General features: G+C 42.1%; 1 protein-coding gene across 6 annotated transcripts; it reads right to left on the bottom strand.

Moving 5' to 3' along the window:
- Positions 1-168: 168 nt before the first annotated feature.
- On the bottom strand, positions 169-23,152 carry VPS26C (VPS26 endosomal protein sorting factor C). Of its 6 annotated transcripts, none has more exons than XM_055803161.1 (8): positions 22,710-23,122; positions 15,216-15,359; positions 13,813-13,962; positions 10,557-10,637; positions 7,949-8,023; positions 2,838-2,988; positions 2,338-2,490; positions 169-721 (listed from the first exon to the last, which is right to left on the bottom strand). In XM_055803161.1, exons 1-8 carry the CDS (start codon positions 22,764-22,766, stop codon positions 639-641), a joined length of 894 nt encoding a protein of 297 aa, XP_055659136.1. In that variant the 5' UTR covers positions 22,767-23,122; the 3' UTR covers positions 169-638. The 6 variants fall into 6 exon arrangements, 5 of the variants coding, with proteins under 5 accessions (XP_055659136.1, XP_055659135.1, XP_055659137.1 ...); XM_055803160.1 differs by lacking the exon at positions 22,710-23,122 and adding an exon at positions 16,077-16,181; XM_055803162.1 differs by lacking the exons at positions 169-721; positions 22,710-23,122 and adding exons at positions 732-1,298; positions 16,077-16,187.
- Positions 23,153-24,422: the final 1,270 nt, after the last annotated feature.

Here is a 24,422-nt window from a genome sequence, read left to right as displayed (position 1 = left end):
GTAAGCGCATTGTTTTTCTAATCCAGGGAAGAGCCACACATGAACAACTTCGGTTCTAACCATTCTTCAAATAAGACTCATATGCCCAATCTGACCAAAACACACTTGGTGTTATTTCACATCACTTATTTCATATTCATCTTAAAATATTCATCCCACACTACCATCCTGCATTGGTGTAGCACCATTTATTATTAGACTTTCAAAGACACTATGCAGTATTTTATTACAAGTCCCACACCCTCCCTCCAGTACAGATAAACCTAGTAAGTCCCCTTACGCCTGGTGTAAGAGGTCTTGAAAGGACCCTGGAACAAGTATTACAGAATGAAATAGAGAAACTTACTAGGTATTTCTACAAGTTGTAAAAATACACAGAATCATTCGTTTGGGATATGTCTGAGAAGCATTGGAGCAAACAGTGGTGAACTCGGAAAGAGCCCTGACACATCCATCCATGTAGGCTCTTGCAAGGCAGGCGAAGTCTTGGCAAGATCTATAGAGAAATGAAAGCACGAGAACTACCAGCAGGGCTGAGCAAAGTGATGTGTTTTCAGTCGAAATAAGACCTTTTAGTTTGCCTCTGAAGAATTTTGTCCTTTTTCAGTAAATCCTTAAAGTGTTTCTCCTCCGACTGTTTACATCCTGCAGAGCTTCAGCGGAAAGTTCTCTGTGATGAGATGATCATCGTGCAGAAGAACAACAATGTTAACTTCAAACTCTGGAAGAAGGGGAAAAAAATTAAAATAGTCTGCTATGAATCTGAACTGTAGCAGTGGGATGAGAGGCAGAGAGCTCCTGCTCTCAGACCAGCATTTCACAGGGCTCTTCCAAGTCATTTCATTGCCCTATCTTCCTGTGGGAGGGATGGACACGGTACTCCACGCAGAGCCTCACCGCAGGCATCCCAGACCTTGGACCCTTCCTAGAGCACCTTGGCTTGTTCTAGTCTTTGGGATTCCCTGGATTAACCTCTGTATCACTGAGAAACTATGACACTGTCCTCTGGACAACAGGCAGAGTTCAGACATCTAAGATTAAAATGTTTTGGGAAAGATGCCTCACGCCAATAGGCGTTGTTCAGAAGCACGTAAATGGAAGAGCTGGGGAAGAGACTCCTCCCCGGCTGTCAGCACAGAACGCTGCCTTGGAATCTTGCACTGTATACGGCCTTAAGAAATCAAACTCCAAAATACAATGTACCTTCAAACCATGAAAAATTTCAAAAGAAAATCTACTCTTTAAATCCTAAGTTGTGTTGCTCAAAACTAAAATCAGTATCACATCTATAACTGAACCTAAATGGAGACAGAATACAAAGTCAGATAGAGTTGATAAATGAAGGGAACGAGAGATCAAAATAAACTGGAAACAACTGTCCTTTTTTAGAATCTTTGTAACTTTATTAAGACTGTTCTTTTAAGTAGATACTACAGTAATAGTAGCAATTTGTCACTGTAAATTACTATTCAATAGCTAGAAATGGCAAAAACTAGAGGAGAATATTGTTTTGGGGAAAATCACTGTACCCATCAGCTGCAAAAGTTTTCTTGGGGGGAACAGAAACAGGCAAAGCCGAAAAACTAGTTGTGCACGCTTGTCCAAGACGTACAGCAGAAAAGTAGGGCTTCAGCTGGGAAGGATCCTAAAGGCAGGGACTTGTAGTTTCAATCTGATACAATAAAAAAAAAAGAACCACCAAATTCCAGCAGAACAAAGGGGAAAAAAAACAGGATAGCAAAGAGAATTTCTACAGTAATTATTTGAACAATCGAGGAAACCCCTGTTTCAGGTGTGTGTTAAGAAACGGTTGGATTTTGGCAACAATAAGTAGGAAGAAGCAGCTGGTGTAGATCAAGAAAAGCAAAGTCACGTACAGCCTAACCTTATTTTTTCGAGTCTGTGCAGCAGAAGGGGAAACAAAAAGGAGAGGAAATAGAGGGGTTCTTGCTGGTGATAAAAAGGAGGAAGGGATCACCTTGCCATTTTATTCTTGAACTTGTACTCAAGTGTTTAATCACATGTAACTTTTTGGCAGCAGCAATTACCTGCCATTACACTGCTTTTCTGCCTTTACTATATAATTCTATTAGAAGTAGCTTAATAGTTGCACAACTGTTTTCAGTTAGAGGTATGTGGGCTGTATTTTCTTGATTTATATGAAATACAGCAGATTACAACCCTGTTCAGGAAACCTCTACAGGGAAACAGATGGATGTCCTTGGTTCTTGCAGTGCTGTCAGCAATTTATTCTGTTACCAGCCAGAAGTTAAAGTAAAACTCAAAACTTGTCTCAGATGAAAGACGCCAACACAGCATCAAGTCCCCCACACTTACCAACTTTGAAGTTTGTTGTTTCCAGGGTAGGGCAGGTGAACAACCTGGGAAACACCATGTATATAGGAACTGGTAGGCCCCTGCAGATGTCCCCATCAGCGATCTGAATATTCTGTATTTCTGTGGCATCTCTGGCATAACCTTCCGCACACCCTGGTGAAAGCGGGAAATTCAGAGGGAGAGGAGGGGATGGGAAAGACAGAAGAGAAAGCAGTGGCCAAAATTTAAAACAAAGATAGGCTGGCGCTGAAGGGAAGGTACGTGTGGGCAAAACATTTTGCCCTCTGACCTGCAAGTTTTCATGTCAGCACTTAACCTCTATGATCCTTAATTCCTTATTTAAATTAATGTTTGGACCATTCCCCCTAAAGTGCCAAACAATTTTTTGCAAGTCTTTTTAATTAGACTGATTTTGACAATCTTTCCTATTTAAGCTGGAAGAGTGCAAGTGGTAATTACTGCAGTCTATTTTACACAAAGTCCACTTGAGAGAAACTTACCACAGGTTTCCACACGTACTAACTGCAGCTCAATACTTTTGACTGCAGCCTCTGCACTCTCCACCACCAGCTCCCCTGTCAGTGGCTGTGTGATGATACAGTTCGTAGAACTGAGATGACCTCTGATGAGGAATTTTGGAAGTGAAGCTCTCTAAAAAGATTGGGGGTGGGGGGAGAAAAAAGACAGACACAACTGTGAGAGCAGACTAAGAAAAAAAAATACCTTACAGAAAGTTACCAAAATCTGTAGGAAACCCCAAAAAGTTGCAAAGTTAAGAACTCAAAAGTTCAGAAATGCTTCAAGTAACTTAAATAACATAAAAATACATGTCCTTATGTGGATGGGTTAAGATACCTCTTACTACTCGCTCTTTTGACATGCACCCCCCTACTCATTCCATCCACAGGACCATTCTTCCTGGAGTGAACGACAGAACTTGGCTATTAGAGTTAATCCAGAAGTCAGGAACTGCATGCTGAAGGAGGTAGGCTGGCAGCAGCTCAGAGGACGGTTAGGTCGAGTCAGCTCTAGAGAACTGCATGCTGGTCCCACTTTGTACGGACTGCAGCACAGTCCACCATTCAGCACTTTTCCCAGCTTTTAAATTTTCTCTCTAACAGCCACTACTACTGGGAGGGGAGACAGGCATTTAAAAATCTCTGTTTAATGCAAGATGTGGCACTCTGCTTACATACCAAGACACCAATTAAGTACAATTAATGAAGAGCTTAATTTGAATACAGGATCACACTTTTAAAATTTTCTTTACAGCAAGCACGTTTCCTACTTGTTAAGGAAGGAGCAGTAAGAGTAGCTTATTGAGGGTGACAGTCTATAAATCAGTTTCCATAAAAGACCAAAGCAGGGGCTTTGCTCCCCCTGCCCTCCCCTTCATGAAGCCAGCAGGCATCACAGATACTCTCTGCCAGCAGAGAAACTCGCGTGCCAGAAGCTCCAGTTACATTTCAAGTCCTGGCGGGAGGCATACTGAAAGAGTCAAGTTTTCTACCCACATCTTCAGCTCCTATCTTCTCCACCCAGCCTCCTTCAAACACTTTGAGCACCATGCTCTAACTTTCCCCTTCTTTTCCAAGCCTTATTCTTCTCTCCCTCAGTTTTTTTGTTATTGACATCTTTGATGTTAGGCCCTACCTTCCAACCAGCTGCTCACACTTGCTTGTGGCCTCAGATTTCCTTGCCCACGTAACTGATTTTTCCCTTCTTCCAAACCAACTTTCTTGTCCCAAGCTTTTTTTCTCCCAGTCTGTCTGTTTCGCTTCTTAATCCTGGCTGCCAGTAGCAATGGCAAAAAGTTCTCAGCTATTGTTTAGACTGTTTCACCCAGATACCCAAGACCTCTGCAGAATTTAGCTGTTCCACTCAAAACAAATCTTTGGGGGAAATAAAAAGAGAGGAATTTTCATGTGTTTAGTAAACGTGACCTCACTTGGGTATTTTCTCCTAACTTGAATAACAGAAGTTACATCCCTGACAAAACCACCCTGTGAAATATTGAGTCCTAATAATGTAGTAGTAAAATGTAAAGTAATTAGTAAAATTGTTTCATGATCCCTTGCAGGTTCTTCCCATTACCATAACTGGTGTAAACAGAGTTGCATCCCTGCTTCACAGGGACATCGTACAGCTATTCCCCGAAGTACAGTGGTCAGGACAGAGATAAAAGGAAATTGCAGGAGGAGAACTCAAGGCCATTTTCCTCCATCCTAGTCTACGAGACTTGCCTTTTTAAGGGCGTATTTCCCCTAGAGCCTTACTACTCTTGGCAGTATTCCTCATATTTTAATCCTAGCTAGGTCTTATTTCATAGCACCTATCATTTACACTTTTATTCATAATCCCCCACAAACGAGAATCAAGAACGTACAAGCAAATCTATTCTGGTTTTTCATCCAACCTCTCTGTGCTTTGCTTGGCTACTGCAAATCTTCTAATCCGTGTTCTATTGGTCTACTAGAAATAACAGTTCAGCCACAACCTCCAGACAAACCAAGAATTTAAATTTTTGTACTTTATATATAGCAAACCGGTGACTTTTGCAACCCGTCCACCAGGTAGTTATTTTAGACCCATATATTTTTCAGAGACAGGTAGAAGAATTAAAAAAAAAAAAAGAGGCCACACATTCAATACCATTCTTTAGACTGGACTGGAGCTCTGGATCCAAGATGTCAGAAGTTTTAGAACCTACTTTTGTGGTTACGTACTTGAAATAGGGAAAGGCATAGGGTCTGCTATTAAACATAAGAAAACTTAATGGACAGGACTTTTTCATGATGTTCACCAGTGAGCCTTTGCTAAGCCAAGGAGTGAAGTATCAAGATACAGAAAGAAAAATACCTCAGAAAATAATTTATATGGAAACATGGTTCATAGGAAGAACAGACAGCTGACAGCTTTAGTATTTAGCAGTAGTCTCAAAAATAATTTTCCCACCAAGAATAGTTGTATCCTTGTATTTGGAAAAACATGTGCTTTCAGTGTGCAGCAGACTCCAGAGACACGAGAGGCTGCCGGACACAACCTGCTCACTCCCTCACTCAGCTAGACTTAGAAGAGTTTCAGCCATGACGGCTGGCTGGTTTCCTAGAGTCACCTCCTCCACGCTCAAGCACAGTCTATTCCCACACGCAGAAAGTCCAGCAAAGGTAGGAAGAGACCTGTGTGGATAAACGAGATGCTACTGATAAGATCGTAACAAAGAAGTATACAAAAGATGGAAACAGGGACAGGTGACCCAGGAGGAATACAAAAACACTATCCGATTGTGCAGGGATGGTTTTAGGAAAGCCGAAGCCCACCTGGAATGAAATCAAAAGGCATGAAGGGTAACAAAAAGGGGCATTAAAAATCTACCAGCTGCAAAAGGAAGAGGAGGGTAAATGTCAGCCTGCTACTGAATATGGTAGGGGACCCAGGGACAGAAGACATGAAAAAGACAGAGGTACTTAATGTCTTCTCTGCCTCGGACTTTACTAATAGGATTTGCCTCCAGGAAGCCCAGGCCCTTGCAACCATGGGGAAAGTGTGGACCAAGGAGGTTATCACTGGTAGAGGAGGAGCAGGTTAGAGAACATTTAAACCAACTGGATGTACACAAGTCCATGGGACCCGATGGGACACACCCACAAGTGCTGGGGAAGCTGACCCACGTCGCCGTGAGGCCAATTTGGATTATCTTTGAAAGGCTGTCATGAACAAAGAAGGTTCCTGAGGAATGGAAGACAGTAAATGTCACTCTTATCTTCAGTTAGGAAGATCCAAGGAACTATAGACTCCTCAGCCTTGCTTCAGTCCCTGGGAAAGCGATGGAGCAAATAACACCAGAAGCCAATCCCAAACACACCAAGAAGAAGGAAGTGGCTGGAAGCAGTCAGCATGGATTTATGAAAACAAAATCATGTTTAACCAACCTGATAGCCTTCCATGCTGAAACAACTAGCTTGGTGAGCAAGCGAAGAGCAGTGGATACTGTTTATGTTGGCTTCAGCGCTGTTTTGGATACTGTTTCTCCTGGCAACCTCACTGACAAACTGATGGAGTACAGACTAGGTGTGCAGGTTAGACACTGACATGGACTGAGACCGACCTGAACTGCTGGACTCCAAGGTTTGTGATCAGTAGCACGGAGTCCAGCGGAAGGCTAGTCACCAGTGGTGTACACCGCTGGCTGGGGCCAATACGGGAGCCAGTATTAGTTGACATCTTCAGTGATGGCTTGGATGATGGACAAAGTATCCTCAGCAAGTCTGCAGGTAACACAAAATTGGAAAGAGCCGTCGATTAACCAGATAGTTGTGTTGCCCTTCACAGGGTCCTCAACAGGCTGGACAAACGGGCCTACCGCATCCTGAGCTGCATTAGAAAGTGTGGCCAGCCGGCTGAGGGAGGTGATCCTCCCCAGCTTTTCAGCACTGGTGAGAAAAAACTGGGGATAGCGCGTCCAGCTCGGGACTTCCTGGTACAAGAAACAGACTTACTGGAGCAAGTGAAGCCATTGCTGGATTTGGCCATGAAGATGGTTAAAAGCACATGACACACAAGAAAGGCTGAGAGCTCGGATTGTTCATCCCTGCAGAACAGAAGGCTCAGGGGGATTTTATCAGTGTGTATAAATATCTGATGAAAAGGAGTAAAGAAGACAGTCAGGCTCCTCTTGGAGGTATCTAGTAAAAGGACAAGAGGCTATGGCAACAAATCGAAATAAAGGAGATTACTTTTAATTTTTTTGTTTATTTTTTAATCCTGTGAGGGTGGTCAAACACCTTAACACTGCCAAATGGCTGCAAGTCTCCATCCTTTGAGATACTGAAAACTTTACTACATGTGGCCCTGAGCAGCCTGCTCTAGATGACTCTGCTCCAAGCACAGGGGCCAGACTAACCAGTCTCCAGAGGTCCCTTCCAACCACAGTAACTCTGTGAATATGTAGAATAAGGTCAACACCAGCATGAAACAACCAAACAGCTCATTAGGAGGTCTGTTCTGAGAAACAAGTGGAAGAGTTGGTCTAAATTCAGAACTCTGGAACTAAGAGCACTGGAAGGCAAACTGGGGATGCAGAAGGGAGACCTAAAGCAGGAAAATAGTCGTGTTAACAAAAAGAATGCAACAGGAACATCTGGAAAAAGAGCACACAGGTTTCAGTGGAAAAAACAGAAATTCACAGAGGTAAATGACCAAGACAGCTATACTGTTCATACAAGTTTCCCAAAGCCACATGGGGCTGTAGAAAAATGCACGATCAAGGTTCAAAATACATATTTTTAAAGGATCTTGGCTATGTATGGTATAGCATGTTTTCCCTTGCTTCACTATCATGTTTCATTCAGAAAAATTATAAAAATGTTTAACCACTACTGAACAAAGTCCCATGTTACATTAGTCACCATTACCACAAGAGATCGGGCAGAATCACTTTATTGCTTACAAAAGTAAAAAAGGAGAATGACGGTGGGGAATGAGGGGGGGGGAAAAAAAAAAAAAAAAGGATTTGATTATCTGCAGGGCAGCATTTAATCATCCCTCTCTTTCTCACTCAGAATCACATAAGCATTGCATTTAAAGTAAAATAAGAAAACCCTTACCTTACCTCTTTAACATTTTGCAGAGTTTCAGGAGTAATTGTGAAGTCTACTGGGCTTGGTGTCAGTTTCCCTTTCTGTGACTGCAAGTAATGAAAGAGTTTCACTGTAAGCCATGATTTACAAAACACACAGAGAGAATATTAAAAAACACAACAAAGGCAGGCAGCTGTTGGGTATGTTAAGTCTTCAGGATTGCCTTCATACTGAAGTATGCATCTAGGTAATAAAACCCCTGACATTTCCTGCCTTTGTTATTAAATAACATTATGATATTGTCTAAACACAAGTCACAATGCACCACAAATCTAAACTGTAGAAGCAGAACTGTATTAATTTTTGGTTACTTCCTGTTTGCCGATGCAATAAACTACAAGATCTTCATGTGATAGTTTCTGGCATAAGCTGTAACTACACTGAAAAAAGAGAAAAAAAAAAGGGGGGGTGTATGTGGAGCAAACCCCAAACATGTGGTTGACTACTCTAAACCACCTGGAAAAGAAGAAATAAAGAAATATGCTACCTACCTGAAGCATATGGTATGCTACCGAAAAAAAAGTGAATTTTCACATTTCTGTATTTACAAATAATTACATTTTTATGTCACTTGCAGTGTTTCCTTTCGTTATTAATACTTAGTAAATTTGGGCAGGGGAGAGTGGGGGAGATTATAAATGAACTTGCTCCATTGCTTCAAACACGTTTTAGGAAGTCTCCCTCCCTCGTGTCACCCCTGGGCACTTCGAACACGTCCTGCTGCGCTTTCAGTAACAGCTCAGGTCTCCTAAGCCATCCTGATATTACCAGGATATCCTCAGCTGATGGAATTACTGTATTGTTGATTTAATGGGCTTCGCATTCCAGCTCCTTTAATAGTAAAATAAGCAAAACTTGGTCCAGGTTAGCTTTCCACACCGGAGAAGCAGTTTTGGAGGCACATTATTACAGTTCTTCAGTGTCTAGTTATACCATTTATCACAAAACCAAGTTAAATCTTTCCATAGTGGCTGAACAGGTCCTGAGCTCTGCTAAGGTGGCAGCACCAGGCGCTTACCATTCACCGATCTCTCCTTCTCTCCGCCCTCATCAGGGAGTTGCACTGTCTTTTCCCTACATATTTAAAATAAGCGGCCAGCGCAGCGTCACTTACAAGAGACTCAACGGCACCTAAGTGGGGGCTGGCAGAGCACACCACCACCACCGGGCTAAACTTGAACTCTTAGTTAGGATCTACCCTCACTACTTAGGAATTCAAAATAACTTCTGCTGCCCAGCTGCAAGATGGAAGATGTTAGCAAAAGATTGACTGGATTTTCCCCGCAAATGACAAATTCTGGCAAAGAATAAGGTTAAGGGAAACGGTACATTGAGCACTGACAGTGAGAATTGTATGTTCAGTAAAACCTCATTGATTCGCCCTGAGAGATTCATGATTTACTGACTTGTGATCTAAGAAGTGCTGTAGTGGGAACAAGAAATAAAACCAGGAAACTGCATACTATGTAATTAGTTCAGTATTTTGACAAGTGTGGCTTACTTATAACAGACCAATAAAATGTAGTGTAATATGTGTTAGAAAATAATGAAATCTTACCAACATGAAACTTCTTTATAGCACCTAGCTAAATCTTAAAAAAAGGCACGACATCTTTAAAATAGGTACTATAGCACTAAAATAACATTTCTACCATTATTGACAAATAAGACAGAATAGTCTCATACTTTACTGTCCTATTAAAAGAGTTCAAAGGAATGATAGAAACAGTATGTTCCTGCAAGTTGTGGGATGAGAAAAGAGACTTAATTAGGCCTGCACACTCTGTACTGACATTAGATGCTCTGGACATGTGTACAAGTCAGCATAAAACTAAACTCCAATCTGATATAGAAACTTCAAATAACAAGCAGCAAAGCATTTCTTGTGAGACAGTCACATCTTATCCCACAGCGGTACCTCCACAGGAGGAAGGCTGTCTCCATGCTGCTGACTGCAGGATGTGGTTATTTGTTAATCTAGTTACCTTAGCACATTGCAACCAGGGGCCTACTTAAAACCAAAGGTGATTAAGTTGACAAGCTTCTTGTTTCCAGCTTGATGCAGTCCCAGCTTTGATACTTTGAGTCAGGGCTCTAAATCATAATTAGTCATCTGAAGTACAGAAATCAGGTATTTTCTCTTCACCAACAAACTCCCATTTCTACGACAGGCGTTGTGGGTGCCCAGAACCTCTGGCTAAGAAATGCTCAGATAATCTGAAACAGGGTTTAAAAGAATGCCATAATACTTATCTAACCTCATCACTGTTTCAGAACTGAAAGGATGAATAAAAGAATAAACTCAGTGCGGTACAACAACATCTTATAATCCAAATCCTCTTTGTACTATTTTCTTCAAATGAAAAGAGAAACGTGTTGCTCTAATCAGAAGCGACTGAAACCCTAGCTCTTCTGGATGTTTTTGTTTTGAGGCTGTCTTCCTTTACTCAAACGTATCCTGTACGTTGCCATTACAAATGACATGGTTTTACTTGGTTTTCTAACCCTACTGCCAACCTTCTCTTAAAGGGGGGTGGGTGCGAATCTCACTTTTGTATAGTTAATACAAGCCACACTTACCAGTGAGTGGACAATGAATTCACAAGTCTTGGTTAGGTCTTTTGCTAGCAGAGAACGTCGCATATCACACCGAAGAGTATACTGACAAGAACAGGGCAGCAGAGAAAGAGAGCCTTTGTTAAGATTTCCTCTATTTCTCTCTAACTTTTCATCTTTTTAATGCATATGTGCAGAACGTTACTATTATTAATAATTTAAAGCATCATTTAAAACAGATTAGTAGGCAACATACATACCAGTGATGGGGAGAGGGGAATAAGGTAAAGAGTTATACAATGATTTTAGGTGCTCCCAAATGAAAGCTGATTTTTCTTTGTGTTTACAGTCCCATAGTCACTTTCAAATGCTTTCCCGATCTTCTGTGTTACGTTAACAACCTACCAGACTGATGGACTAACTCACTGACAGAGTCTTGGATTGCTTCAGCACCCAAACTGCGTTCAGTTGAGAGTGATTATGGTATTGCTTTTCACCGTACTTTGGTTAAGTGATTATCAATAAGATATATTCACAGCCCCTCTAATTTTAAATGTACTGTAAGATCGGATTTAAGAGCAGTAACGTTACATGCATATTTAACGGGGAACTGTCTTTAACCATACAGCTGAACTTAAAAGCAGCAGTGTGCTGTACAGTCAGGCAACAAGGTTAATTTTGCTGTTCACTGTTCAAAACCTTTGCTGATGATTTCATCCCCTTTCTCCCCTAAAAAGGGAGCCACAAAACAGCGACTGAAAAATAGCATGACCCTGGTTATCACAGTAACCATATACTGCAGCATCTGTAATATAGCCTTTCAACATACTTACAAGGTAAGGAATTTCTTGGGGTGGGGGTTTCTTTGTTGGTTTATTTGCTTTGGTTTTAATTCCTTCTTTACTCAGACTAGCGACTCAGCTTCATCATTTCTAGCTCATGGTGTCTGTCCACACACAACCTGAATACACATGCAAGAATGAGACGCGGCGAGCATCTCTCCTTCCCCGTTACAGATCATGGTTTCCACTGAAGTCGGTCGCTATTTGAGCGAGTCTTCTATTACTGCACTACACCTCATTCTGACCAGGGAGCACAGTGCAATGGGGCAGCAGGAACGCACAGGCCTTGCAATTCGGCCTCCCCATCAGTGTCTGATCAGAAGGTCTCTGCATGAGAACAGACTTGAATCTCGATACTGAACCCCCAGCTAACATACTAATACCTAGATCAAGAAATAGAGGCATGCCTTTAAATTACACAGGAATTGGAGAGAGGTTTTAGAAGTTTTTCTTAAACAGCACCTCAGCACTACATTTTCCTCTTCAGAATGAAATTTAGCCCCAGCTTGTAAAGAGAAGCTACACAGATGAGAGAGGGAATGACAAAACAAAACAAATATTCACCATTAAAGTATACCTTGAAACAACTGATATTGATCACAGGGAAGTTATCTAGACTATGGAAAGCAACTCAACCAGTTTTGCACCATTTTTGACATACCTACCACAAACAACAGATGCTGCATTAGGAAGAAAGCCAAGACTGAAAAAAAGATATGGCAAGTACTCAAAAAAAAATCTGAATGTAGACAAAAAACAAGGGCATTTTCCTTTTAGTTAGTTCTGATAGGCTTGTAAATGGGGGTGGGGTCTGGTTTGTTTGTTAAGGGTTTTTCAAAATCGCAGATTGTAATGTAAGACTTCCAGTTCAGCTAAACAGCTAACAGTTTTACACTTTGTCATCAAATCCAATACTATCATCAGTGAACTACAAGTGTGCATGTGTGCGCAAAATTTTTTGCATTTAGTGAGTTCTTAATCTTTTTCCTCAAAGAAAACAAAACAAAAAGCACTCCTTGGTAAGAAAAAGTATTGTCTAAATACATTATTTACATTCAAGACATGGCTTTCCCTCAAAAAATAAACCACCCCAAAACCCCAAATGAACCTACCTATGGTAAGACAATTTTTAACCAGAAAAGGTCAAATCTAAAAACGGTGTTTCCACAAATTCATACAGACTTGGGCAGGAAACGTTACTACTCATCTCTACCAGAAAGCAAACAACTCTTGGTTTTGAAGATACTACAAGCTCTCAACACTTTGCTTTGAATATTCATTATGAGATTACACATTTGTTTTGAACAAAAGGACACTGTGGTATAGTCTTTTTCATGAAGGGAATGGTTGTACTTGTCTACAACATAAGGAGGGATCAGGTATATGTTATGGTAGTTCTGACAAGGTATTTCAGGCAAGACATCTTGTTACTGTTTATGCCATCATTCTTTAAAGATTTACTCCATATGGGAGGTCTGAAAAAATAAACAATGGGAAGATTTCCTCCAGCTAGAGGACACTTCTCACAAATGAGCGCAGGAAAAGACTCTGAACACTAGCCATCTTCGGTCCTGTAGGATTTATCTCTGTGTCTTAAAACAGATCTGGTAAGACAGTACACTTAATTTTTGAGTATTATTAGCAGCGATTCGTTGTCTACTATGCTAACGAAGTGTCACTGGTACTAGGTTAACAGTACATACACTTGTATCTGGGTATGTACTACTATACAGATTATTGACAAAATGGTAAATGCAAACTCCTTTCACACAAAAATAATCAGAACTAGATGAAAACAGCACCCTGCAAGAGAACTGTAAAAGATTTAACAAGCGTGGCAAATATATTTTATCCTTTCTCAACCTAAAGTCCCTCTTTCCAGTATGCTTTTAATTTTCCCTTGTACATCCCATCTTACATCTGATCAGTTTCATCACTGTCAACTTTTCCCAATGAAAAGCTTAAATTTGCTGAAAAGAAAAGGGAGGAGACATCACAACAGTTTCTTAAAAGCAATGTTATATTGATGGGATACTGAGATCTCAGGATGATTCCTCTGCCACATTTAAGAAGCGCTACCACCTGTGGGAAGTGTTGACTCGTAGAAATTGGAACTGAAAAAGGCAACTAGAAACTACCTACAAACTAGAACTTTAAAGGTTAACACATATCATGACTTTTAATCTCAAGTTATATCTAGAAAATACAGTATACACCAGAAGAATGATATATTAATAAAGGAAAGCTTAAAAGATATTTACTTCAAAGGATCTCTTTCTGCTTATTCTTCAATTCGATAAGAGAGAACTTACTGCACTCTGAAAAGAAAACTTTACCACAAAACTTTATCCTCTGCTTCCATGGAATAAGACATGCTTTAGAATACATTCTGCGAGTAACAAAACTTCAGATTTTCTCCACAGATACGACTACCTTACCTGAATATTAACAAAGACACCATGATATGTCTCATACAGAACTTTGTTCCCCTTCATATGCAATGGAAATTCAAATGGAATTTCTGTCTTGCCACTGGGAAGTTTCCCTGGTTTTACCATTTCAATAGTGCTGTTAATAATCTGAATAGGCTGTAAAGACAAATATTAAGAGGTTTAGGTTAAAGCAGAGCGTCAGCCCCATCATTTCAAGAACAAGCAAAATCCACTACACTATAACCGACTTCCTGAATTTCCAGAAACTCAGGTCTTTCTTCACAATACACAGCTCTCCAGTCTTACAATGAAAAGAAATATTAAGAATGCTTTCCTCAAGAAAACAATTTGTGATCTATTTTATGGTTGTCTCATGGTAATGACCGAATGCGTCTAGAGAGCTAACTGGGAAGTGTAGTTCCATTTTAAGAGCCATAATCTAGAATAGTAGCAGCAGGAATCAACAAGTATGTGTGCCAGTTGAGCAGTTAGCCATTCCCTCCTATCTTCTCCCCAGTCCTTTCCCACCCTAAAAGATCTGTATTTATGGCTAGTCTTTCACTGGAGTAATGGTTAACTGTGATGCAACTGGGGAAGCCCGCTTGAAGATCACAATTCCTTTCTCTCCGGGGTTTTACTATTATTCTCCGTCTACCAGACAGGAATAAGAAAATCTATTGCTTCTACTGTTTTGTCTGTTTTTCAGTCATTCATGGGCAGATTATTCATACTGTACACAAATTAACTATGATACAAATAAAGACCTTCACAGGCCCTGCAGCGAGGCTATCCTAACTTAAGCAAGCTGGTTTGCAAACGTAGCTATACTGCCTCTAGACAGAGCCAGCCCTGCTTCAATCAGTACAGCCATGTTCGTGGGGAGCCCGGAGGTAACTTGCCCTGCTAGATCCCAAACCCCACACTTCCAAACTGGAAGTACTGGAGAGCAATACAGAGGCCTTCCAGGAGCTCTGCAGTCAGTTTGTGCACAGCCTCATACTCCACAAGATCATCTGTGCAGGTCCTGTATTGTGCCTAGTAACACACAACTTCAATGGCCTCCACAGAAACTATTATGATAGTGACTATTAAACCCAGTGACTTAATTAAAAAAATAAATAAATCACACAATTAATTATTTTTCTTTAAATCATGGCCCATCAATGCAATGTCCAATAACCATAGTATTTATGTTGCTGTATTTCATCCCTAAAGAAAACCTGCCAAACAGTGAAAGTTCTTCCCCCAAAATGTCATCATAATCACTAGATAATGCTGAGCATTTCTCTGCTTTCTATCATTTACATACCACAAAGTGCTGTAACTAACTGAGAGCCATTAAGGAAAGATCTAATTTGAGAAGAGAGTCAAAGGTCTGTTCTAAAATTATTAACCTGCACAGGTCTTACCTTGACAGAGTTATAGAAAGCTTCAAACACACCCACACTTTTGGCACTAAGCTGCAGGTTTACTGATCCTTCCATTGTTAACGAGATGCCTTGGTGCTGGACTGTGTCCTTACTTGTTATGACCACGACTCCAGAAAGAACTTCCTAATAGAAGAAAAGACAGCATGAAAACATTTAAGTAAATTTGTTCTATAGCCCTTACTCAGACAGCATGCTACCTGATTTTCAATCTCAAGAACAGTGTTCCTACAGAACAGCCTCACCTTGTCAGAAAGGACAAATACTGATCATGAAAGCAACGTCAGAAAGAGACCTCTGTACTTCCAGTTTGATTTCTTTACAAATATTCTGCTCCTCCTTGTAGAAGTACTAATCTGAGTTTCAATTTCTTTCCAAAGTATCAAAATCTTCCCCCCCAGGAAGATGAAAAATAGCCTCATAACCAACTATCAGGTTAGATGGTAATAGAACAAGGTCCATTTCACATGTTAGAATGAAATACCAAGAGGGAATTTTATACAGAGTGGGACAGACAGCCGTGGGAGACGGAAGAGAAGGCATAACTGTAAAGTGACAGCCAAGCTGAGGATAAATCTTGCCTCAAAAGCAAAGCAGAATAGATTTTAAACAAATAAATAAGTAGTTGTTCTGCTACACAAGCAAATTCCATGCTACATGGGAAACAGTTGGAAAGTGTATCTGAATTGGAGGCACAAGTTTTGTGACTCAAGAGATGCGTCACCCAATTAAGAATGCTTTGTCTACAGAACTGTATTTGCACAGGAAAACTGCATCTTCGAAGTTCTAGCACTGAAAAAAAGATTAACTGCAGGAGAGCAACACACAGTTCATTTTACATACCCCATAGTTTATCCTTCCCCTCTCCCACAACAGAGAATCCACTCCAATCCAAAGTTCCACGTCAAACATTCACACACATCTGGAAATAGCAAGGGATTTGAGAACCTGAAGAAAATTTCTTGGGGCTAACCTTCTCTTCTGCTCGACGGCAATGCTCTCTGTACCTTCAGCAGACTTGCAAACCAGACACCAAACTACAGATCGTTCCAACCAAAGGATAATTCAGACTGCCCACTCTACACTCGACCAGTTAAAACCAGTCTAGTTCTGTAAATCTCTGACAGATGCTACTTGAATTTTGCCAGCCTTTTGTCTTTACCAGTGGTACAGGGTGACAATATAGAAAATGGGTCAGGCGGTTTAAAGCAGAACTGGACAGCAGAACATCAAGCATCACATTGAAGGCTGACATGCTGCAAGTCTGAAAAGAGGACCTGCAGCAACTGGGAAATGCCAGTACAGGAGGCACAGGCACAAAAGGACGGTGAAGAAAAGCTGACCTAAATACTGTGCTGCTTTGCTAACGGGCTTTAATTAGTACAAGCAATTAGGTTATTGCTTTGAAAAATGAGTACAGCTGAACTATAAGAAGCAAGGACAATCCTGAACATATGAACTGCTTTAATAAATGAGAACAGTCTCCCGCCACACAGCAACAACCTATTCCAGAGCTATCGCCTACATACTTTCACACGAGAAGGGTGTATGTATTTGGGGCAGAAACGAGAAGAATGACTTGAAGTTAAGTATGAATTGTTCTTCTAACATTCGGTGTCTCTTAAGAAATGAAAACACACCTCAAAACCACCTTCTAACAAAAACTTTTAAAGGTCACTAGTGTGGGAGAGGAAAGGATCAAGAAAAAGATGCTGTAGTATTTACTTTTAACTGTTTATACACAATCAGATTATATTTCTGTTTGATGTGGGGGGAGGAAATCAGCTATGTCTTTTCCCAAGAACAGCTACTCCGTCATTTTTGTGTGAAAACAGGGTCCCTTCTAAATAAAGCTCTCAGTTACTTGTCCTTCAAAAAAGGACAAAAGGAAGAGCATAAGCTCACCATAGCGTTCGAATAGTTTGCACACAATTTATGAGAAAACTTCACTTTTTCAAAACACTTGGAAACGTGCATTCCTAAAAGCTACATGGCAACACTTAATACTAAACTAGTACTGTTTTCAGTCCATGTCAAAAAGGGGTTAAATCTACCTTTAACACCACAAAACTATAAAGGCATAGAAAAAGTCACCACTGGAATGGAACCCATGTACTACAATGTAGTAACCTAGAATCAGTTGCTTCTACTCAGCTTTTCACTTTCTCCCTTACTAGCAGCTCCTCATGGCTTCACCATGTGACGACAAAACTTTGCAAGATGGAACTAAGCTAATATGGTTCTACACACTTACTCATCTGAACAGAGTATCCATCCACAGGAAGGCCGGTGTATTATGCAAAGCAGACAAAGCAGCAAGGTACATATGCTAAACTGCAAACAAAACATTCTTGTGAGAAGACTGCCACCGATTAATGATCCCAAACAAGCTTTTTAGCCTTCTTGTCAGTTCCTTGCCATTCAAATATGCACATGAAACTGCCAGGAAGACTGACACTTTCAAAATGTCAGTCACTTTCAGGGTCACAACAAAGATGAACACCTGCTTCATGTGATCCAGCAGCACAATCCCTTGTTCCTCTAGTCATGGAGCAGACTCACCCAAGTCCGGCTGGGGACGATTTGAAACAATCTTCAATCAGTAACACAAAATGGTACATAACATGCATACAGTATTTTATCTTGGGACTCCGAAGTGACATCTCGACTTCTGACTGAACTAGACAGCTATTCAGTATCTATGAACTATGTAAAGACTACGCTGTCCCATGAATTGTTGGGAAAATTACTTCTAGTGTTAAAATATATACTAACTCCAATCTGTTTACACTGTCATGTCTGTTTGCTACATTAAGGAGACAGAAAAATAATTTTAGCTAGATATTACGTATTTTCAGATTGTATCTGATCACTTGACAGCATCACAGATAAGAAAAAGATCATCCTAATTTTTTAGGGTTTTTTTTTCAAATGCAAGGTAGCTTTGAAAAATAACAAACTAACCACAAGGCAGGTTTTCAAGACCACTTGAAACCTGCCATTACAGTTTCTGAGGTGTTGACAACAGCAGAGGATATCATACCTCACGCCATACAGAAAGGCCTAACATTTTTCTAGTTCCATTTGATATCCGCTATACATCTATGGATTAAGGTCTTAGTTATTTCAGTAGAACTCCATGGTCAGTTGGTTAGCAAGACGATGTCTCAGGTTCCTTTTAGATTCCACTTTCCATACCACAGACATTCACTTTTGGGACAAAGGGCAAACATCTGGCAATTTACAAATTCACATTAAGTTCACATAAGTCACATTTACTAAGCAGTCCTGATCATTTTATTCCACATTCCACATATTCCTCTACGCAAGCCACCTGCAAATTGTAACAACACAATCTTCTGGTTCTTTAGAAAGAAGCTGGCCACATTCAACAGAAAAAGTCTGCTAGACTCAACTAACTAGTCATAGATGCTTTAAAACCTCAATGCTCTGATTTACTAATGTTTGCTTTTTTTAGAAAAAGTAAGAGGCTTCCTCCTTATGGGCAAATTCTGACTTAAATATATTTGGGACTCATTTGTCATGAAAAGTCTTGGCTGGTGTTAACCATAACACCTTTCTTTGAATGACACATTTTTCAGGCCTTTCAGCCTAGAATTCTTTTAATTATCAATCTCAGACTAACTGCCACTTTACTCCAGTCATCCTGTTCAGGTTTTCTAAACAAAATGCATCGTTAGTTGTGCCTGGCCCCTCATTCTTCTAGCATTCCAGGCTTTATTAAATGAGCCTCAATGGCTCAAGAATTCTCCATCCAATTAAAAAAAAAACACCCAACATCAAAACAAACCCCTCCTGAACACAGACCTTCCGTTCCTAGGAACTTAAACACAGTTTTGCTGCAGTAAGACTTATTTTGCTATTATAGGATGTGCTATTAGGATCAATTTTATTGTCTTTTTGTTCTTAAATCCCCTGTCACTTTTTTTTTTAAAAAAAAACCCAACAAAACAATGCTATTACGCTTTTGGTCCAAGAAGTGGCAAACTTGGTTTTCTACTCATGATTTGAAGTAATCCGTTTAAGTCAGCTTTTCTCAAATCGAAGTCACGACAAAAGAAACGTTTGCTTAGTTCCTCCTGTTTCTGATGATTATAACTAACTATTTTTGGGTTTTTTTATGTACTAAAATAATTGAATAAAATAATTGAAATTGCTTACTGTTTACCACAGCACGTTAATTTAACCAACTTCCTTTTTAAAAGCAGGAACACAATCACATGCTTGCATGATGCGTGACCATTTCACAAATTTAGTGTCTAATTTCTCCCAGTTAATAAAGGACTGTCAACACTGAAACAATAAACAACAATTAAAAAGAAGAAAACAGTTGCCTACTCAACTACCTAGAACTACGGAAAGTTTTAGGATGTGAAGCAACTTCCACTTGGTGTGGGAGATTGCTTTGCAACAATCAAAAATGCTTGAATTCAGCTGGATTTAGCTCTGCACCAGGATGACAAGTAGTCTGACCCAACCCGAGACAACAGGGAACAGTATTTGAAGGTTCTGTTACATGGTATTTCAGCACCAAAGAGAAATTTTAAAAATCTTGGCCTGATGGGGAAAGCCTGTAATGAAACATCATTCTGATTCATTACTCTGACCTTACAAAAAACTACGCAAAAAAAGAAGTTATTCAGCCTTATTTCTCCTGGTCAGATATTTGCTTTAGACATACCCTTATCTTCTCCCCTCACCAGCTTTGTCACATGTACTTTCAACAGTATTTTCCCCTAACAAGACTCAAATTCAGTTCTGCAATAAAATTCAAGCTATGTTTTTTAACTTCTAGAGTTCTCCCGTAGAAGTTTGTATTAACAACTCCTGCACCTTCAGGGCCTAATTCAGTATGGAATTTACCATTGAAAGAGTCTCAGAACAGCTACTCGTTAAACATGGGTCTCCCCTCGATTTGTTTCCCCTCACCTCTTCCCTCCCAGCGCGAATAAAGATGTATAGCAAATATACCTAACAGTTGTAAAGATGATGGCTGATGTACATGCAACAGATTGAGAGATGCTGATTGCTAAAAAATCCCTGAATATTTCACCCAGACCATGCACTCTCAAGAGATACAGACCTTGAATGGAAGAATCTGCGGCCGTTGCCATTACCAGTTCTTTGGTTTAGTATCATCTAAAATCACAAGCTGAGATCCTTCAGACTGTCCTTTATCCACCCTACTTATTTTGTCAAATTTTCAACTCTGTTGGAGCTGCTCCACTATGTCTAACCTCTCTTCTGCAGAGCACCCAGCACAAGACCATTCTGATACTGACTGACAAATATTCATGATTCAAAAGATCAATTTTTGAATTATTATTATTTACTACTTTTTTTTTTTTTTGAGTGTTGTGCCAACCAAGCACTATCCATCTCTCTGACCTGGCTTACTGCATAGCCAGTACTGTCAGCACAAGAAAGGTGGCAGAAATTAAGTGGCTAGGAAAGCGAATAGCATTGTGGAGTTACGCTGGATTAACCATGGTCTCAGGCAAATAATGACTTAGAAAGCTCAGTAATGTTTTAGCAAATTTTTGATATTATAATGTAATAGGCACAACAAAAAGACTATACCAGTGCATAATTTAGACATCGCCTTCTCCCACATCTAAATGCAGCTTTAAGTAAGTTCAGAAAACCGAAGATCAAGCCTAGCCACAGTATCCCTTATTGCCTTGAAATTAATAGCTAGGCATACACATTGGGATGAACTGTTGTCTTTACTAAAGGAATCCCTTCATTTTCAAGTATCATCGATGCAAGCATATTTTGGGATGAAAGCTGCCATAGACCAAAGGTATTATTAGCACAGCTATTATCACTAAAATATACAATAATCTGTAAACTTCTAAAAATAAAAATCACCAACTCACAACCCAAACCCGTATACATTCCATGCCTGATTAAAGAGATTTGCAATTCCTTTCTGTCCCTACAAAATTTCTATTAAAAACTAATGTTGCAATTCTACTGTACAGCTGGTGTACATCACTGTGTTTTCACATCACTCAGAATTCCCGATTTCAGGCCTAGTTAATGAACTAAACAAAAATGACAAGCTTTTTCCCGTGGAGTTAAAAAGGATGCGAATAAACAATACTGGCAGATTTACTAACCGCAAATATCTTAATTTCAGCTTAAAGACAGAAGAAATATCCCTTTCCTATATGTAAAAAAACCCAAACCAACCCACAGCAAAAACCCCAACCCAATTTAAAGTGATATAAAGCAAGCCAAATGAAGAAACTGAAAATGGGCACAGTACCACGGTAACAAAATAAGTAACTAAGATACTTCCAGTAAGATGCAAAGGCAAAACAATATGAAAGTGAGATACATAAAGTAGTTTTTCTCCCTATGACACCATAACTAAAGGGGTGTGTTGTTTGCAAACTGATAATTTAGCTTTATGAAAGTCACTCTCTAGATGATTTGACAGTTGTAGAACAGACGGCACACACCCTTCCATTTCAATCTGTTTAAATCAGTTTTCCAGCATTAAAAAATTCAATAAATTGAAACATGCGTTATACACTGTAAGAGCCAAATTACTAACATATGGGAAAGCTGTGTGTGAAAAGGTTTTTTTTATAATACAAGTACGTGGCTGAGTAGCCAGGAAGAAAAAAAAAAAAAAAGACTTGAAAACTTTTGGTTAAACGATAGAATATTGCCTAGAAAAAGTGATGAGAGTCTCGAAAACGTGAGCAAGGTGTTTTTTATTTATTTTTTCCTAACAGCACTTGGAGTCTTCGACAATGAAAAAAGGCACAGCGTTTGATCAGGCAGCCGCAAAAGGTGAAGCAAGCACAGCCCATTCATCGCTATCAAGTATCAAGCACATCGGGGAAAAAAGTTAAGAAACCAGACTCCTGCCCAGTGGGAAAAAAAATCATTAGTTCCGCTCTTGTCCCAGGGCTTTATCTAAAGAGGAGATGTCCCGACAGGGCCAAACAACGCCTTAAGGTGCTTTCGGGCTTCTTGCAGAGCACAGAAGCGGAACCGGAGGCTGGAACGCCGGGGCACCGGCCCTGCGGCGACACGGGCACAAGCGGCTGCAGCCCCACCGCCCCACGGGTGAGCCCCGCACCGCCCCGTCTCGGGGGGCCTCGCCCCCCTCCGTCCCCCGGCGGGACCCCGCGGCACCGCCCCCCAGCTAGGGCCGGGGGGACCAACAGCGGGCCGAGCGCCCCAAGGCCGACGGGGACCCGCGGCTGCCTCGGCGGGGACCGAAGCGGGAGACACGGGGAGGCGGCGAGGGGAAGCGCTGGGCGGGGCAGGGAAGGGCGCGAAGCGGAGCCGCCGCTGCCGGGGCGGAGGCCGCGGGGAGCGGGTCGTTCCTCCGCCCGAGGGCGCGCCCCGGTGCCTCAGGGCGGCCGGCTCGGTGCGGGGCGGCCGGCAGGGCCCGGCGCCGGGCGGGCAGAGCGGCCCCGCGGGGCCCGCACTCACCCCGCAGCGGTAGACCTTGTTGGCCCGCTTGATCTTGATGTCTAGCGCGGTGCCCATCGCGGCTGCCGGCCGCGCGCTGCCACGTGACCGCGGCTGTCACGTGGCCCGGCCCGCAGGGAGGCAGCTCTGCCCCGGCCACGCGCTTCCGCCGGCGGGCGTGGCGGTGCGCGTGCCCTGCCCCACCGACATCCGGGGCCCCGCTGGCGTCACTTCTCGGCAGGTGACGCCGCTTCCCGCTCGGCTCCGCCCGCTTCCCGGTGGTCATAGCAACCAGGGGAGCGGGCTTCCTGCCGGGCGGAGGCCCCAAGGCCCGGACGCGTGTGACGCGGCGCGCCCCGGGGACTACAGCTCCCGGCGTGCCCGGAGGCCCGGCAGGGGCCGCCGCGGGCGGGGGGCGCCGCCTGGCCCCGTGGGACGGGGAGGCGGCGCCCGCGGGGAGGCGGCGCATGCGCAGGGCTGCTCGGCCGTAACTGCCGGGCTCGGGGACAGGCCCTCGCGCGTGCGCAGGCGCGCGCCGTGCGCCAGTGGGCGGGGCGGGGCGGGGCGGGGCGCCGAGGGGGACTGGCCGCGCCTGGGGGCGCCGCGGGCGGGGGTTGGCGCCTCTCGGCGCGGGCGCGCGGGCGGCGGGGGCCGGTCAGGCGGCTCGGTGCGGGCCGCGGCGCTGGCCTCGGGCCGCGCGACGGGGCGGGGCGGGACGGGGCCCCGCAAGCGGCGGCCGCGGCCCCTCTGGCCCGGGGCCCTGTTCTGGCCGGTGCAGTAGCGTTGGGCGATAAGGAGAGGCCTAGCGGTCTTTAAATTTACACTTCTGTCCGCGCTGAAGGGGATTAGCCTTACGCGTGGCCTACGGTCGTAAGAGCCTCTGTATGTATGAGGACGAAACTTGTCTCTGTTATAATTACCCGTATGATTCAGCATACTGAATTTCAGTGTACATGCCAGCCTCTTCTCAAAGTTGTCTGCCACTGCTTTGATAAGCTTAAGAAGGCACTGTCTTGTAAAACACATAGTGAGAAAATCTGTCTTAAAAACCTGAAGCAAAGAAATAAATACCTGATGTGGAAAAAGCTGTAGGTGAACTGGTGGTAACATGCATGGTCATGTTCTAGTACTGAGAGAAATGCTTCAATTTCTTAGAGATGTGGACTACACATCCGTAATTCTTGTGATTTCAGTGGGACAAGATACTGCCCATCAGCAGTATCTCAAGTTCCAAAGGAAAGCTATAAACCGTGAATCTAGTTACGATTGTTAATGCTTTTCTAAAATCATTATTCTTAGCGTGTTAAAAAGTGAGGGCAGCCATTTCATGGAGATGTTAGAAACACAAGCCAGCTTCAGAATCTAGCAACACCATTCTTGCCTCGTTTTAAAAGGTGGGAGTTCTTTAACTCGCTCTTAAACTATAGCTTGGGGGGGGAACAGAATTTGGATAGATCATTGGTTTTTGAGTATAAGCAATCAAAATAACCACTGAAAGCCTGAACAAAAAAATTTGGAAGTGGACTGTGCAGCTACTGTAAGCTGGCTCTGCTGTAACAGATGTGCATAAAGTGCACAGCTGAAGGATCAAGACAGATTTGTCTGTGGAATGCTGTCTTCCAAGAAATCTTTAGATGGTCCAAGACGGACACTCAGGGAAGTGTTCATTTGTGGCATTATGGGTCTTTGGAGCCTGATTGCTAGAGCTGGTTCTCTTTACCAGAGCTTGAAGAC

This window comes from Falco peregrinus, chromosome 4 (genome assembly GCF_023634155.1).
Source record: "Falco peregrinus isolate bFalPer1 chromosome 4, bFalPer1.pri, whole genome shotgun sequence".
Classification (NCBI taxonomy): domain Eukaryota; kingdom Metazoa; phylum Chordata; class Aves; order Falconiformes; family Falconidae; genus Falco; species Falco peregrinus.
The sequence above is the reverse complement of the archived record's forward strand: the minus strand, read 5'-3'. Positions and strand labels throughout refer to the sequence as shown.